Genomic DNA, 18,001 nt, shown 5'->3' with positions numbered 1-18,001 from the left:
AATAATAATTCAGTAATAGCTATTGAATAATCAATCCAATTTCTGTTGGACAGTCTAGGTAGAACAGCTGCTTCTTTGCCTTCAGAACTCTGCAACCAGTGGTATAGAGCAGTATAACAGTTACTCATACCAAATTATTGTTTACTTTTATCAATAAGGGAAAAATAGGAAAAGTAAAAGGATTATGATACAGGAAAAATTAGGCTAATCTTTAAGGATATTTGCCATTCCCTGACTGAACTGCAGCTAGGCATGATGTCATTAGGTAGCCAAGTGGAAGTCTTTGTTCCATTAGTGAAACTAAACAGTATTTTAGTCTGTAAAAATCATTTTACACTGCTTTTGTTCTTCTGTGTTTCAGAGTTTAGACCTTTGTGGGTAAAAGTAGCTTTTTTTTTTCTCTCCCTATATTGGATGAAGATGAGGAAAAATCTGGGGGAAGCAGTTTTGATGTAATTTTAATAGCCCCTCAAGTATTTGTCAAGTATTAGCTAAGCTATTGCCACTGTTTCATTTCCTGTTTGTCTTTCCATATGATTCTCTATTGGATTAAACCAGCATGATCATATGGTCAACATACAGTATTCAGAAGTTACCACTTAGTAGCTCCATCTGAATACATTCCATAAATGACTTAAACGTGTGCATTCTTGGTCCAATCAAAAAATAATTTGAGCTTCATACCAATACCATGTAAAGAAGATGACTGACCTTGCAATTACATCCCCTCTTCTTCCCCTCTTCTCTTTTACCGGAAAATAAATATATAATATTTTCAGATTAAAAGTAATAAACCATTTAATACACAATTCTACAAAATATATTACCTGTCTTTGTGATTGTAAAGTCAGCAAAGTCCTCTTGTTTCCTGTTCTTCAGCTTGTTAGATGTGCTGGCTGACCACTTGAATGCTGAAATTGCTGCTGGAACCATTACTTCTAAGCAGGATGCAATGGATTATATCACCTGGACTTACTTCTTCCGTCGACTTATAATGAACCCAACGTGAGTATAAAATACAAAAGCAATTTAACCTAAAGGTAGCTTGAGGGTAGAGTTGATCCAAAGGTGATCCTGCTGCTGTTGGAGCCTACAATACTTAGCAGTCTCCAGTGTAGGAGCATTACTGGCCCACACATGGAATAAAACTTGTGTGCACATTTTTTTAATAATTTTTCTCTAAATATAAATGGATTTCTTGGCAGATAACTTACGTTACAATTTAGTAACAACTATAAAATCGCATTATTGAGAAGGGTACATCAGCATCCCTAAAATAAAACTCCAGATTATCACATTCCTTTAGGTATTGCATTTATAATGTGTTACTTCTTTTTAGCCACCACATTGATATGTTATGCCCAGTCTTCTATAGAAAATCTATGAAGATTTGAATTTTCCTAATAAATAAGAGAATAGCTATCAGCTGTTTCTCTATGATAAAGTTTACTTTCATTAGGGGATCCTGGTGAAACCATGTGTGCAATATTTTCAATGATTGTTATCATCCTGCCTAGCTCCAGCTGGTATGCAGACCATACTGAGCTGTTCCAGCAACGTAGGCTGCCTTTGCCACAATGCTGTTTTGCGCAAATGGTATTTTGTGTGTCATGTGATCATTCACCCACCAAAATAATGTGGCAAATAAAGAATTAGGCATTTGTAGCACTAAATATTTCTTGATGTACTGCAGCATGTCATATTTCTTCAATCATTTTAATGTCCGTAACATTTGGGTGAATTTTCAGCTGAGTTCCTTACAGGCAACTGCTGCTGGAGCCTGCAGGTGATAAAAGGCGAAACAATAATTTCCTTTAATTCTTTTTGAATCTTCATTAGTTTTCAATTCTGCATCTAGCCCTGTGCTGAGAATCTCCCACAGAACAAAATTTCAATCTAATCTTCTTGGGAAATCAAAAATGCACAGTGTTAGAACTGTAAATTTAAAAAAAAAAAAAAAAAAAAGTATTCAATTCTCTCACTTCATAACTAACAAAATGAATAAATGTATGTGGAAGATGCTTCTGCCCGGAGAGTGACAAACAGCTAAATTCTGTTTTCATCTAGGTTAGATGAAGGTAAAGCTGTGTTTGAGATTTACACATGATCCAAACTACAACTGATGTTAAAAACTGTGCCACTGCAATCACTATTAGTTTTCAGTATAAAGAATGTGTGATGTTATTTTAAAATGTTTTGCTATTCAATTGCTCTGCTAAAGTGACTGTTGATTTGTCTTCAGCAAGCTTTGATTGCATGGTATCTGGTAGACAGACATATCTTATAAGACAAAAACATATAGCCTGTAGGTAAATGTAGAATACAGAATTATAGTCATTTGATTTAAGGGGCAAGCTCTCCCCAGTGAAAAAGAAGGTTCACACTGGAGTGTGAGTTTGGCGTGTTTACTGGTGATCCTTTTTTCTCAGCAGTCTTTTTAATGTACAGTTTCATAGAAAGCTAAATGTGAATTTATCACAGTATAAATTTCTAAGCAAAAGTTCTTCTATTCTGAGAGGATTCTAAGAAGAAAGTTAAATTAAAAAAAAAAAAAAAACAGTATTTCATAGTGAGAAGCAGGGCCATTGTAGTGGCAGACAATGTGAATAGCTTTTGACTAGTCGTGTCCATAATGTCAGGACAGGAATGCAAATCGAAGTTTCTAATGTAATCGTAGTTGTTTATTGGAACATCACACATACAGGTTGGAACAGTTCACAAGTTCTGCTGCTTTCCCCAGTCTCTCATCCACACAAAGGTACTTGGCATTCCTTGTGTACTCAGTCATGCAGAGAGAAAAATGAAGGACGTTACTGACTCTGTCAGAGAGGTCATTTCTAGATACTAACTGCAAATGCAGTGGATGTGCACATTTTTCCTCTTTTACATGATAATAATTTCTACTAAGTTTCATCCAAAATTACTAAACTTGATAGTTAATAGCATACTATTTGAATGGATATGCATACTATTTGAAATGAATCAGTGTTTGAATGAGATACGTCAAAGGAACACTGAAGAGTTCTATGAAGAGAAGTCAGCGGTAGTTGAGATAGCTTTGAGTAAATTGCAATACAGTAGTAGCATTTAGTGTGCCATAAATGAGCATATGAAATGCTTAATATTACTAGACAACAATTATTTATGGCCCTTAATAATTCAAAGGTTTAGGGGGTTATTTTTTCACAAGACCAGGAGCGTAATAGCTGAATTTTGTTTTGAGTACTTGCACAGTACCCACCCAGTGTCACTTGATACAGTGTTCTTTATCATGTCCTGCCCCAAAGCAATTTTCTTGACATTCTCTCCATTATGAAACAACAGCTATTTTCTACCCAGCAGGTGACAGTACCTTAGTGGTGAAGAAGTAATTCCCATATGCATGTTTGGTAAATTGCCTTGGGATTCTTTGGCATGAAAGGCATTGCATGTGATGCTGTAAATCCCCAAAATAATGGGCTTAGATAATACGCAGAAGATTTATATTCTCATTTATTGCCAGTTTTAGCTACTTGTATATTAAAGCTGCATAAACAAATCTAGGATCATTCTATTCCAAACCGGTACCATAAAATGCCTTACCGAATCCTGCAATTTATTCTATTTGAGTAATATTAATCTACCTTAATAGTGAGATAAAGATCGAAGTATCCGTTTGCTTTAAGTAGTCAGGTTTCTTCTAAACATGCTGTCATTAAGATTTTTTCTGGGGCATAAGATAATTCATTAGACTGGTAATACTGGCTTTTTAAATGGTGTTGGTGAAAATCTTTGCTTACTGTAATGTTTTTTGTTTGTTTGTTTGTTTTTGTTTTGTTTTGTTTTCCATCAAGCTATTCTAATTTTCCTATCTGATGAAGCTTTGTACCCAGCAATCTGTGAAATGGGTTTTAACTTTATAGTTAAGAGTAGTAGTTGAGCTGGGGTTGCTGAGTGCCACTTTCGTTTAGTGGCATACTGAATAGCCATGTGCATGCTGTTCAAGATGTGCAAAGGAAATAAATAAAATTTATTATTTTATAATAAATAATATTAGTCAAAATAAAACTGTTTACCAAGTTATATCAGTCCCAATATCCACAGTTTTTCCCCTTCCCCAAAGCAATTATTCCTAAATGTAGAGATTTTTGAATTTGCAATTTAAGTCAAAGTTTCTGTACTACTTCAGTCAAGTGCTACAATGTGTTCTTTTCTCCACATACAACTTTAGCCTTTATTTTCCCTACTTAGTCAAGATCATGTTTAAAGACAGATCAGCTAAGTGCCCTTTTCTTTGAAAGGGGCTATTTTGAGAGGCTCGCCTGTCATAGCTAGCAGACTGAAGACTTAGGAGATCTCCTTTCCTTGGCCGGAATGCTATGACTGTTTCATTCTTTTACCCTTATAAAAGATTACAATCTGCAACTTTCTACAAGAGAGAAATTGCAATGGGAAATGTTTTCTGTAAATCAGGTTATGATATTTTCCAGATACATATGCAGTAAAGCAGAAATAGAGATTGACAACATATGTAAAGCTAAGCAGAATCAGCTTTCATTTGGAATGTTAATTTTTAGATGTTCTGAGAATACACATCACATCACAGTTAAAATGTGTTTTTTATGTATTTGTAAATATTCGTGTATACATCTGCACTTGTAAAATTAGTTTTCCATGTGAATTGGTTGTGAAGACATGAAAAAAAGCTTTATTAATTCTGAGAATTATTATTAAAGTTTTTTTCACTTTATCTTAGTCTTTTATTAATGAAATGAAAGAATGTTATAGCATAAATTATAATTAAATGAAATTTTCTCTGACTGATACTCTTATCATTAATCATACACTTATATTTTACTTTAAATTTCCTTTTCTCAGTATAATTAGCTGAGCTTCTCTAATAGTATGAATAAGACAGCAGAATAAAAATGATGATAACCACTGTACCATAATAGTTTCTGGAATCAAAGTGACAGCTAGTATCAGCCAGTCAAGGTAGAATAATATGTATAATGACAAAATCACAAGACTTCTAGGGCTAGTTTGGATGTCAGAAAGGGGATTAGTGAAGAAAGTTAAATTAACTAAGAGATAAGATGCAAAATTATCAATAGCTACTAAGAACAGAAGTGGAGGTGTATTACACTGCAGTAGTTACCAGCATCCATATTTGGTGTTGGTGAACTGACATTTTTCAGGATGGATTCTGCCTTTCACAGTAACACTTACTCTGTCATGTATGTATACTTCCCTTCATAAATAACACAGCTATAGACATTATTATGGACTTCATAACAAGAGCTTGTTCTTTATATAATTAGGGTCACAGTGATGTGAAAACTACAGAAATGTAGTTCATGGTATACTTTTACCAAACTACTCATAGGAACAAAGTTCTACTGATTCTTTCAGACTAGGAAGCCGCACACTGATAAGTATTTGAGCCACCTCCTATTGCCCAGTCTGATGTGGTCTTCTGGTAGAACACAAGGCTCAAGACCCTGCATCTCCCCATTCAGAAAGTGGATTCATGCAATTGTCTTCTTTCTCTTGGATACTATTTTACTGGGCATATTATCTGTTGGGATGTATCCTAGAAAAAAAAATGCTCAATCAATATGTAAACAATTTTACATGTGCATGTTAGCTCTGGTTTCTCATCTTATAAATACCTCTTAAAAGGTAAACTTTCCTGGAAATATTTTATTTAGAAGCACTGACATGGTAGCAAATAGCTTCCTGATGCCAGAGTTAATCACAAGGAGATACTAAAATCTGATTAAAGATATCAGGGTATCTGTCAAAGTATTCCTCATACCTGGTATAACCGAATATATGAATGCAAGAAAATAATGTGTACAGGTGAAATACAGATAGAGATTACTGGCTGTAGTATTTGTGCATGCTGTAGCGCATTTTAGCCAGCCAGTCCCAGACTGCAGAGTCAGTCAGTGATGCCTTATCAACAGAAGTGAGTTGGTACATTGTCACATGGCTCTGCCTTTCAAAGTCCATCAGTTGTGCCATATACTCAATATCATTTGCATGGTACCATTTTGAAGGTCGCAGCCACCAAAGACCGCAAGTTTATGAAAGCAAACACAATTGATAACTGCAGTAAAAGATATTTATGAAGGTGACTATCTGTGCTTGTCCCGTACTTGTTCATAACAAAATTCAGGTTTCAGGACAGCAAAATCTCCGAAAGCATTCTTGCAATCAAGTGAACACTGTAGATTTGTTTTTCATGCGTTTTCAAAAGGCCTTCCAGCTAGCAAGTTTCTTCTTTTAATATTTTTGGCTGACTCTGCTACCGATTTTCATTATGTGTGTCACTATTACTACCGTATAATCTGAACATAAAAAACATGGTGCTGTAACAAATGACTTCACAGCATTGACAGTTATAGCAGGACCATTTCAAGGCTGATGAAAAATTTCCCAGAGAGATCTCAGGTCAGGTTTACATAAGCTAAACAGGAAATGATTGCTAACATTCACATTAAATCCTAAATGTTTTGTGTAACTTCATCTACATTTTATGTTCCTGCACGTCTCTCTGTCTTTCTCAGCTGATGAAATTCCACACTTCCTTAGATTACAGAAATGAGTTTATGTTTCAGGGTTTGTTGCTCTTACTAAGCTTTACAAGGTTTGGGATTTAAAATATATTATTTTAAAGCCAATAAAAAGTTCCTTCAGTTTTTGATTGTTTGAATTTTACATACTTTGTAAATTTTTATGATACCTAGGGGTTTGTTATTGCTTTTTCCCAATGGACTACTAATGGAAGTTAGCCTGCCTAGCCCATGTGCTAGATGCTGTTAGGATAAAACTGCCTTTGACTTTCACACCTCTCAGGGGACGAGTAATTGTTGTGTTCAAACAGCCTGTAATTGTGATCCCGCTGGCTTTCTCAGTACGCTTCTGGCTATTAGAATCATTAAACAACTCAGCACCTGTTAACAGCATTGTAAATATTCAACCCTGCTTGTGTGCAGGTTGAGTCCAATATAGGAGAAGGCTTACAGAGACCAGCCTCATAAATTAGAGCTTCTGACAAGTCAATTATTGTGAAACTGGGCTTCACTGTGAAATAAATGAAATGGTGTGCTGATAAAAAGGTAGGCTGTCTGTTTATAGCAAAGGGAAAATAATGACTAGATGATTCAATGCAGTGAGCATGAAACTGCATTGTTTTTATTCTTTATCTGTAATTAAATAGTTAGGTAATAAAGCTTCATTGTAGAACTCACATACAATGCAGTTTTTTATATTTGGAGCATACCAACATGCAAAATTCGACTTGTTTTTATGCCTGCACAGTCAAAATACTGCCTAATGTCATAATACCTCTGTTTTTGCTAATGATTTTAACATCATCTTTCTAGATCAATGGCTCTGCTTTTTATTAGGGCAAAATGTGCTGAGTGACCAAGAAGCTCCAGTGAGTGTGCTCAAAATTATATTTACCCTATTACAGATAGTAGTTAAAACACACTGGTACCACATCACTCAAGAATACAAATAATTTAAGATATTTTTTTCATTGTTTTATTTGTACTAGGCAGCTAGATATTTACACCTCTGACAATAATTTACCAAAACCCAGCAAATGTTAAATTCATACAATTTTAAAAGGCATTTTAATGCCTTTTATGATTAAGTCTTCAGTGTGAAATACTCCAAATTAGAGTACAAGATAAAATCTTTCTGAATTCCTGTCTACAACCTCAACAAAATAATGTCATTGTATTGCCCATATCTCTTCCTTTGTTTTATCAGCATTCATCATCAGTATTGTGGTACTGCAAATAGTAGTGCTGAAATGATATGGTGGAAGTCTGAATACTGTGACAACAAAGTGCCTTAATTACAGTCATTTCAATAGTCTTACATTCAATTTAGAATACTAAATACTAAAAACACTAACAAATCATTAGTGGTTTAGATGTATAAAATAGAAAATCCTTTTACATCCATAAACAATTTACGTAGTTAATTTGCTTGGATTATTTTCAGAAGGTGAACAAAATGATACAAAGTAATTTCTACTAATAAACAGAATCTAATGTGTTTGGTGCTGAAATGTCAGGCAGATAAAAGCTGCAGATAACCATTTTCTGTCATTACTATGTTACTTCAGTAAATTACATGACTTTAATGAAAATTAAGTTGCTGAAAATAGTGAGTACTTTTGCTGCAAGTAAGTTTTCTTTGCATAAGGCTGGCAACGTGTGGCTGTCTGCTATATAAAGCTTCTTAGTCAAGATAATTACTTCTTCACTTTGTTTTGTTTTGGACAACAGTTATGTTTTAAGTATTTGAGATCATCTCAATGTGAACCAATATAAAATACTATGGAGCTGAACACTCCACTGCCAAATACTTTGTTGTTATCTAATGTAGCTGTCTGTTTCCTCCTATCCGAACAGATTTTTAATCTTTTTTTTTTCATGGTACCAGTGTTCTACTCCAACTTTATGATTCTGTGATTTACTCAATTCTAGAATTGAATTCATAGAATCATCCTAGAATTCATAGAATCATAGAATGATTTACTCAATTTTAAGTGAACATTCAAAGAACTGACCCCATAATTTACAATTAATAACAAGGGAAAAAATGGAAATGACTGTATGGCTACTTAGCATGCAGCTTTTTTCAGTTATGTTACTGCCATTCAAAAATTAGATAAAGAAAATAGCATTGCTTATCTCAGATAATGTTAATAGAACAGTCATAGAAGGGTGCTTGCAGTACTTAACACAATTCCATCTTCTGAAATTTGCTAACAGCATCATTAAAGTGAAGGAAATAGAGTTTAAATCAGACAGTGGGATTCATCTGCCCCAAATATAGCACCAACAACTGAACTGATTGTCTAAAGTCCCTTTTTCAGACAGTAATTGTATTTCACCTCATCTTAAAACAGAAATCTAAAATACCTGAGGTGAATAGCATTATCTAAGTGCATCTGTCTCTCCATTGGCAGTAAAGAGAGTTGAAAAGACTAACTCAGGTGTTGCTGTAGCTATGTAAAATCAAATGAAATGAATCTCAGCACACTGTGATGCAGCCTGTTGTACACCTGCACAAAGTAACGCGGAAAGAACATAATCTCTCTTCCTTGCAGCACGTGGTATTGTTTCCAGTGGGGATGCTGAGTACACAGTTGAAACAGTACAACATTTAGTAAAGCAGCCAGTATGAACAAAGGAGCATCTTTCATCATTGCAGCAGTCTCAGTAGTCTATTTGTGTGACAATAATTTACAGAATTAAGTGAGCGGGGACAACCTTTTTTTACTGTGCTTTTTAATAATTCAGTAAATCATGGTGGTTGTTTTTTTGTTTGTTTCAATTCTCCATTGAAATTGTATGATTTACCTGCACTGCATAAATTCTGAATTTTGAAACTTTCTAAGCATGCTCAGTTTTTCTTTACTTTTCATTGAACTTAAATGTTACTTTCTGAATTTGTGCCTTTGTTGAGTATAGTACTGAAGATCTTAATACATTTTTATCTGTAGTTTTTCAGATTAAAGGTATCCCTGAAATTATGTTAGTTTGTGTAAGAATCTTATAATACAGGTTAAGTTCTACAATCAAGGAGTGCAATCTTCAGTCACTGTGTATTTTTTGTATGCTAGCATAACACAGTGTTTTGGTACAGTTTGTAAACATTTTTATTTAATACAGAGAACTAAGAACCAATGTTACTACATACAGTTTACCCAAACACTTTCACCTAAAAAAGAACACGTGAAGTGTTCATTGGCAAATGCCCCATTCCATACTTTCTAGTAATTTTAATTTTGAGAATAAAATGTGACAGAATTATAAGAACAGATACTAAGATTTGGATTTGCGTAAGGTTACTTTTTCAAGAGATGTCAGTATATGCCTAGTTTTTTAATTTTCAGAGTTCCAGGATATAAGAACATTTGCTGTCCTTGGTGGGTTTTCTTCCTTTCTCGTGAAGTTAAAGTACTGTTATTTATGTTAGTATTGTTTATTCATTTTCATACTTATGTAATCAGGACAGCATACCTATGCAATCAGGAACATTTTCCAGCTAACAAAATGCAGCCAGTCCACTTCTGTCTGTATCAACCTTTCTATTAATAGCCAGGTAAATTACCGTATTTCCATATACACATTCTCCTTACTATTGTTTTGATTATTCACACAAACTATTTAAACTATATAAACTATGTTAGATTATGTAAGGGAATAGTTCTGTAATGTGGATATTTGTTGTTCCAAGTGTGTGTGTGTGTGTGCATTATAGCAGCCTTGTAAGTTTTCCTACAAGATGTTATTGTTTAAAATTTTCAGTGTATGAAAAGCATTCATGTAATACATCTGTTTTCAATTCTAGTTACTATAACTTGGATGATGTGAGCCATGACACTATGAATAAGTACCTCTCTAGCCTTGTTGAGAAATCCCTCTTTGATTTGGAATGTTCCTACTGTATTGAAATTGGGGAGGTAAGACCAATTTGTGCCTTACAAGATTCAGTAAGATACATGCTCCTAAAAGTTGAGAGCAATAAGATACATGCTTGATTTGAGGTGCTTGAGTTTGTCTTTGGAGCTATTTGTAAGACTTACATTGAAAACTGTGTTTAATCAGGTTGGCAGCTAAGTTATGTTGTTAAACTATTTTTGCTCTTCTCTTTTATGATGTAGTCTTAAAATATTTTACAGTTTTGTAGGAGCCATGCATATTGAACCATGTAAGAAACATGTATGTTTGATTCCCCTTCTAACAGGATAATCGCAGCATCGAACCTCTGACATACGGCCGCATTGCTTCCTATTACTATTTGAAGCATCCAACTATTGGGATGTTCAAAGACCAGTTGAAACCTGAAAGTAATATTGAAGAATTGCTCTTAATTCTGACAGTAAGTGGTGATATTTTCTTAATTTAAACATATGTAACTCATGACTCTTAAAGACATAAGTATATGAAAAAAATCCCAAAATATTTTTTAAAAGCCATTCTTCTGTAATTTCTTTTTTCTTTGTCATTGTTTTGGGAAATACAACTGAATCATTTTTGATGTTTCAAGTGCTTCATTGAATCAGTATGTCAAAATTATTCTGTATGCCTGTTTCTCTTAAGTCCCTTTATAATCTTATGGATTTATACAAATCTGATTATTTATTTTCTATTTTTTTAAGTTAGGTAGAATACTGAAATCCTGGAATAATTGCATGTCAACTTCCCAGATCTATACCAGGGCCATCACTTTGCACTGGGACAATCTGCAAGATACAGCAGCTTTAACAAGTTGGGGGACATAATAAGCAAGATCCATTTCCTAAAATGCCTTCCTTGCCTTCTCCCAGGCACCTCACAATCCCTGAGGTCTTAACCTGCAACAAAGCCAGCTTATACAGTTCATCTAGTGACTGTTTAGTAGGGAAGTGCAATGGATGCAAAGCAAAACATTTTAGGGTACAAATCCAGAGATATGGTAAAAAATGCAGCATGATAGCATTATGTCATCATGAAAGAATCAAGTTTTACATATTTTTAAGTGTTTACACTTTTATGTCTACAAAATCTTCTCTTTCAAAATTGTATAATTCCACTTCTATGTATGTATATTTCAAAGGAAGAAGTGTCAAAATACTATCCAGGAATACTTATTTCTGCCCACTTATGATTAAAGTCTCTGCTGTATTATATATAATATACAAATGGCCCAAATTCTTTAATATCCAAATTTCCAAGTGTTGACCTTAAAATCAGGAGTCCCATTTATGTATGTTACTTGTATATTTATTGTTTTGACGGGCTGCCAAAACTTCTCTGACAAGAAATACAAGCAGAAAAATAAAAATAGTTATTCAATAGTTTGCATTTCTACAAAACCTGATCAGCATTTTATGACACTAGGAAAGCCACTTCTCTAGTTCAAAGACCTTCTTCCTGACAAATTTAAATCGCCTGCTGCAAACATTTAGAGTGTTACAGCTCAGAAATAAAGGCCACTGTAATCTTTTATAATGGAAAGTGGTAGACAACCTAAATAGAGGAGTTGCTGTCACTGACCCTGCAGTATTTGTTGTTCTGTTTTCAGAAAATATTGTAAATTCTAACAAATAAAATGCAGTGTATTCAGCTGAATTCAGAATGGTAATCAATCAAGAGGCCTAAATATTCAGTATGTAAAATAACTGAACTTAAAGAAATGCCTACAATGAACACAAGTTAAATAATGTAATATTCAGTACTGAAGGTGAGAGAGCTATACTCCAGCTGCTGTCTCTTTTAAAAATTTTCTCCACTTAGAAACTTCAGAAAAAAAAAATAAAACAAATTTGTAGAGGGAAGCTTGGGAATAGGATTAGCAGATATGGAATGATGTTTCATGACATTACCTAAGAAAATGAATAGCATAGGGAAATGAATGATATAAGCAGATCTTAGTACTGTCCATCTTATGTCAGTGCTCCTCATCTATCTAAACAGCTTATATCCATGAAGGACAAAGGAAAATGTCAAATACTTCTATTGTAGACAAAACCTAAGGTGTTAGGCAGTGATGGCAAAATTTAACATTCATTAATTTTTTCTACATTCTTTTGCTGGACATATAATCTTATGAGTTGTCCATTTACAGTCTTAAGAGGAATGAGACTAAAAGTAAAATCAGTTAGGGGTCAAAATGTGCCAAATGTGTCAATCTGAAAGATGAAAAGCATGTATGAATGCTGGATGCCATTATAGCTGACATTTTTCCTTACTTTTATGCAGATGTTGATTTTCATAATTACTACTGGAATTACAATTCTTTCTTGTTAAAGGTGTAAATTGAAAGTTTTTTTTTTTTCAATCTGATGTAGTGTTGAAAAGAATTGCCATTTCAGCAGAGTTATTGCCAAGTATTTTTTCCCCTAAACACTGTGAATTAATGAGTTTTATAATTACGGCAGTTGCTTCACACCTCTATTGTTAACCAATGACATTACATCTGCCTTGCTCCATTGGTGCCCTCCTCCTTCTCACTGAAGCATTTAGCAGTTTTGGCAATAGGGAATTACATGGCATGGGGTAAGTAGTCTAATTAGGTATAAGTGAAAATCCTGAGGGAACAGGATATTTAAAAAGTAATTTGAAGAATCTCTTAATGAGGCTGGAACTGAAAGCTGTAGTTTTAGCGGAAAAGGCCTCTTATCATTGCAAAACCTGATGATAACCGTGGTTATTTTGATGATCATTCAGTTTTAAAAGTTTGAATTTTGGACTATGTATGTTATTTAAAAACAGCTGTCCAGAAACTTTTTTCAAATGCAGCAGGGTTTTGTAGATATGACATATGTGTCTATTTTTTTGTTGTTGGCATTGTTCATAATCTTGTAAACCTTTAGGCGTTTACCAATTGGTCTGACGTATATAAGGAAGGCAGAAGTGTACAATCATAACAAAGAAAATCCTAATGTTATAGGTTTGGAATATGATATTTACAAGTTTTTGCTGAATTGTCAATGTGCATCTTGAAAAGGAGCAAAAGTTCATTTAAAACAAAACCAAGAAAAAACTAAGATAGTATTCAAGAATTCAGAAATTTGTGATCATATTAATGGCTTTAAATCTGACTGTGATTAAGGTATTTTGAGTTTCAGGTTGATATTCTGCAATACTAATGAGAGTGTTCAGAATTCTGGATCATTTTCCAGAATTATGACTGAATCTTTGCAACTCGTATGGAAAAGTAGTTTCAAGTTGTTCTCTTTGCAGTGCTGATGGGTGTCTCAAAAAAATCACTTGATAGCAGGATTTGTTCCATCTAGTAGTCAACACAATTCATAATCTTCTTCAGTATCCATTCTTTCCTCTGTCTTTATTTTATCTTTTCATTTGGTCATCTGCCAGCACTTGGCAAGATCGAACGATTATTTTTTTCAGTATGGTTTGGGGGTTGATCTGTCCATAGCACGAGCAGGAACATGGCACATGGGAACAGCCCCACAGACATTTTAGAACTATATAGTAATAAGTGATAAAAATAGGTGGGTTACAATTCCCACATGCTTTCCCTTCTTTTCTCAATAAATTTGTGTGTGAGATGTTTAACCTGTTTTGGGCTTGCAGCTAGCAGTCAAAGTTCAGATACAATTACTTTTGTAACTGACTTGTGTTGGTAGGCCTGTAATTTTTCTGAGAAAATCCTTGATGCTTTTCCATAGAGTTTTCTTTAAAACTTCCCTAGCTGTGCTTCAGGCAGTAGTAATCTAAATAAGCTTAATCATTGCTGAGTTATCGTGCTTCCTGAATTAAGTATTATTGAAGAGAAAGTGTTAATGAATTATTACTGGCAGTCTGGATTTCCCTGGGGTACCTAAAGACTGTGTCCTATTATTCTGAAAATTTAGAGATTAAAACAAAGGTCTAGGTGAAAAACAATGAGAGATACTTTGGAGTAATTTTTGTCATTTTCTGCACTAAAGCAGCAGTCATTACAAGTCTTTTTAAAATCAAATGTGGTTTTGCTGTATCTTGAGAAAATGAGGTCTGTCTTGGTAATAGATCAGATCTATGTTGGCTAGATCCACTAGCTTCATAAATTTGGTGATTTTCTACTACACTTATCTGATTATCTGACTAGTATTCCTATGTACTGAGCAAATACCATATTGTTCATACCACGCAGAGAAGAGGATAGCATCTTTCAGAGCTTATTTTGTCTGCATGTTGCTCCTTTTTTCTATTCTTGCATTCTACCTGCAAAAAAAGAACTGGTTTGTATTCTTGTGCCTACTGTTATATCTTTCATGTAACTGGCTATAAGAGGTGATCTTCCTTCTAACTGGTTGCTTAGGGATGGAACAGCATGGTATTTGTGTTGTAGTGTATCATAAGTATCCTCTTTTCCATGTTATAAACATAAGCTTCATAGTCAGGTATCCACATACCTCTTTCCTATATTTTTATTTGATGTTTGACATGGCCTTGTTACAGTGGCTTCTGTTAGTATTGTGAAACTCAGCAGAAAATTTGGAATTGCCGAAATATCAGATTTGGAAGGTGGAAGAAAGAAGTTCATGAAATAGGCACTTTCTATCCCACATACATAAATAACAAAAGAGTAAAGTTACTAACACCTTATCTGTCTTTCATAATCTGATAAGTATTTGTACTGCGAGATTCTAGGTAACTCACCTAACCTATAGCTTTATCTTCTGTTCGTCAACATTGGAGCATTGCTTTCTAATCAGGAAAACGTGCATATTTGTGAATATTTACACTTGCAGTCTAAAACAATTTTACTTCTTAAATAGGATTCTGTCTTTAAGCTCTCGGTTCAGTGTCCCATGAAGGGGCCACAAAGGTTTTTGACTCAGTGATAAACCATGTTTTACAACAGGTTCCCAGTTAGATGCCATGACAAATTAATCAGTTACAAAAATACTATCCAAGAGCAAGCTAATGTGAACTGCTTTGTGTAATACTTACTTTGCAAGCCACAGCAGAGACAGTGCGTTTGAGTTTTTTTAAGATACTATATAAAACTGTTTTTCCGTTCCACAAGCCTTTTTGGAAAAACAATCAATCAGATCAGTCTTCCTAATTCAGGCATTGTCTAGTTTACATATGTGTTTAATTTAGAAGAAAATAAAGGTGCCATTATGATTTTCTTCGAGGCATAAAAGAACAGTAAGACTATATTCATTGTGTTATTCTTTTTAAATACGGCATTTCATTGTCAAGAATAGAAATACTTCATCACAAACTTTATATCAAATGAATGGCAATTACGTTATATTCTGACTTTTAAAGAATATACATATGCGATTTCACATATATTGTGCATTCTCAACAATATGAACATGACTGCTGTGGCTACAGTACAAATAGGAATGGGCTTCACCCATTGCATGTACTTTTAATGAATCCTGATAATTGGAGAAAACAGTTGTTTCTAGCCATTAAATCTTTTCTTCACAGTAAAACCCTATCTAGGACTGTTCCGTTTCATAAATTTCATCCCAAACATAGGCATTTATGGGATCATGCAGGTACTTTTTATACAGCTTACATGCTCTGTTTTAATATTTAAAAACACTTGTGCTCCAGTTCCCACAAGGAACATCTAGAAAGTATCACAGTGTATTAAGTAAAATAGTTTAAATTTGAAAATTGTGTTTGCTTTCATAAAAATAAAACAAAATGCTGTAGTGAATTTTAATGCCATCTAAATTTCATTATCTATAGCCACTACATTCAAAACATTTCATACTTAGCAGAAAGAGTAAAAGTAATACTTAGGCACATTAAATTTGTCTTGATTTTTTTTATTGTCCCAGTAGATGGAGCAGTTTAGAGCATAGTCATTGTAGTACTTGAATATGGTCATTTTTTACCAGAATTGTACCACAATTTCTTATTATTCTCTTTTCAAATGATTGTTTGATTTTCAGTTTGAAAGCATCATATGCTGCCTGCCTTCCCAGAAAAGCACAATCATTTGGTAAATCAGGATGAAAATGCCCACTGCCGACAGCCAACTGTACATGGCATAAGTCTTTCATTTTTATGGCATCAATAAGAAAGAATTATGTTCAAAACAAGAAAATATAAAAAAAAAAAAAAAAAAAACAGGAAATATAAAACCGCCCTATCTCCAGTACACGTGACTTTCTGATTAACAAATCTCCTTTCTTTCTCCTCTAATCTTCTTACTCGATTTCTGTCATTGTTTGCCAGTTTGAAAAACTGAATCAATATTCAGTCTAATTAAAACCTATTTTAAAGTTGAACTTAAAGGTTTCTGACATACATTTCCCACCAGGTAGGCCACAAGACAAAAACTGTTACTTTAGAAATAATGTAGTATTTTTAATTTCTTATCATGGAATGGCTCAGGGACCTTAAAGATCACTTAGTTCCAACCCCCCTGCCATAGGCAGGGATACCTCTCACCAGACCAGGTTGCCCAAGGCCCCAGCCAACCTGGCCTTGAACACTTCCAGGTTCAAGGTCCAGGTCCAGGTTCCAGGTCATCCACAACCTCTCTGGGCAACCTGAGCCAGTACCTCACCACCTTTTGAGTGAAGAATTTCCTCCTAACCTCTAATCTAAATCTCCTCTCTTTTCATTTAAAACCATTCCCCCTTGTCCTGTCATTATTTGACTGAGCAAAACGTGCAGCATCCAAGGGAAAAACTTGTAAAAGTGTATGTATAGATACAGTAGTGGAAGCCAGTAGGCTCAGTCTATAACCCTGTTTCAAACATTTGCTTTAGTAACTATTTTTGTCAGAAAAATGGGGAAATAAACTCCTTTATCAGGAGCTGTAGTTGCAATTATAGCAGTGAAACACTCCTATTTACTATTTTGACGTTCCAGGAAGTTGTTGCGCTTATCTGCTAGCGTATGGTAGTAGTCCTCTGCTGGTCTCGTGCTCATAAATGTGAACATTGGTTGCCATCTGTGGCAAATCAATGCTTGTCATTGATGTATATATGCTACTGTACAAGTTGAGGTAATAGCAAGCTTGGTTTAGCTAACTGCTTAAAACTGCAGGCAATTCAACTGCACTTTTTTTTTTTTTTTTTTTTAAAGCACAGGAGTCTTCTACTGAATATTGGAGTCCATTACTTATGGTTAGAATTGTAGCCATCTTCATTGTGTGAGATTTCAACCTATGCATAGTTGTGTACATGCAGCCAATACGTTGCAAAATATTCATATAAACAGCTGAAAACTGTCGTGTTTTGAGCAGTCATGTCATATGGCTCTATTTTCAAATATACAGTATGTTTGTAGAAGCAATGTCTGTGGTTTTTGCAACAAAGCTAAAGTTCTAAAACTCTTCATTGAGGTGAAGCTGAACATCTTTAAAATATGCAATGCTGCTTTGGTAAATGACAGAGTTCTCACGTCCCAGGTATTCCAAAAGGCAGTCTGACAAGCTCAGTGTGCCTTTAGCCAGTCAGTACGAGTTCTGCCTACTTTGTCCTTCCCAATTTATAATTTAAGCAAGATAGACAAATTTAGGT

At 34.4% G+C, this 18,001-nt stretch overlaps 1 protein-coding gene across 4 annotated transcripts in view; it reads left to right on the top strand.

Annotated features, from left to right (window-relative positions):
* Nucleotides 1–18,001, top strand: part of ASCC3 (activating signal cointegrator 1 complex subunit 3) — a 283,273-nt gene that overhangs the window by 231,909 nt on the left and 33,363 nt on the right. For all 4 annotated transcript variants that reach the window (XM_050709555.1, XM_035561717.1, XM_035561719.2 and 1 more), the window contains exons 34-36: nucleotides 880–1,005; nucleotides 10,363–10,474; nucleotides 10,759–10,893. In XM_050709555.1, the coding sequence (XP_050565512.1) occupies nucleotides 880–1,005; nucleotides 10,363–10,474; nucleotides 10,759–10,893 (373 nt within the window). The remainder of the gene's footprint in view (nucleotides 1–879; nucleotides 1,006–10,362; nucleotides 10,475–10,758; nucleotides 10,894–18,001) is intronic.

The sequence above is a fragment of the Cygnus atratus genome, chromosome 3 (assembly GCF_013377495.2).
Source record: "Cygnus atratus isolate AKBS03 ecotype Queensland, Australia chromosome 3, CAtr_DNAZoo_HiC_assembly, whole genome shotgun sequence".
NCBI lineage: Eukaryota > Metazoa > Chordata > Aves > Anseriformes > Anatidae > Cygnus > Cygnus atratus.
This window is presented reverse-complemented; position numbering and strand designations above follow the sequence as displayed.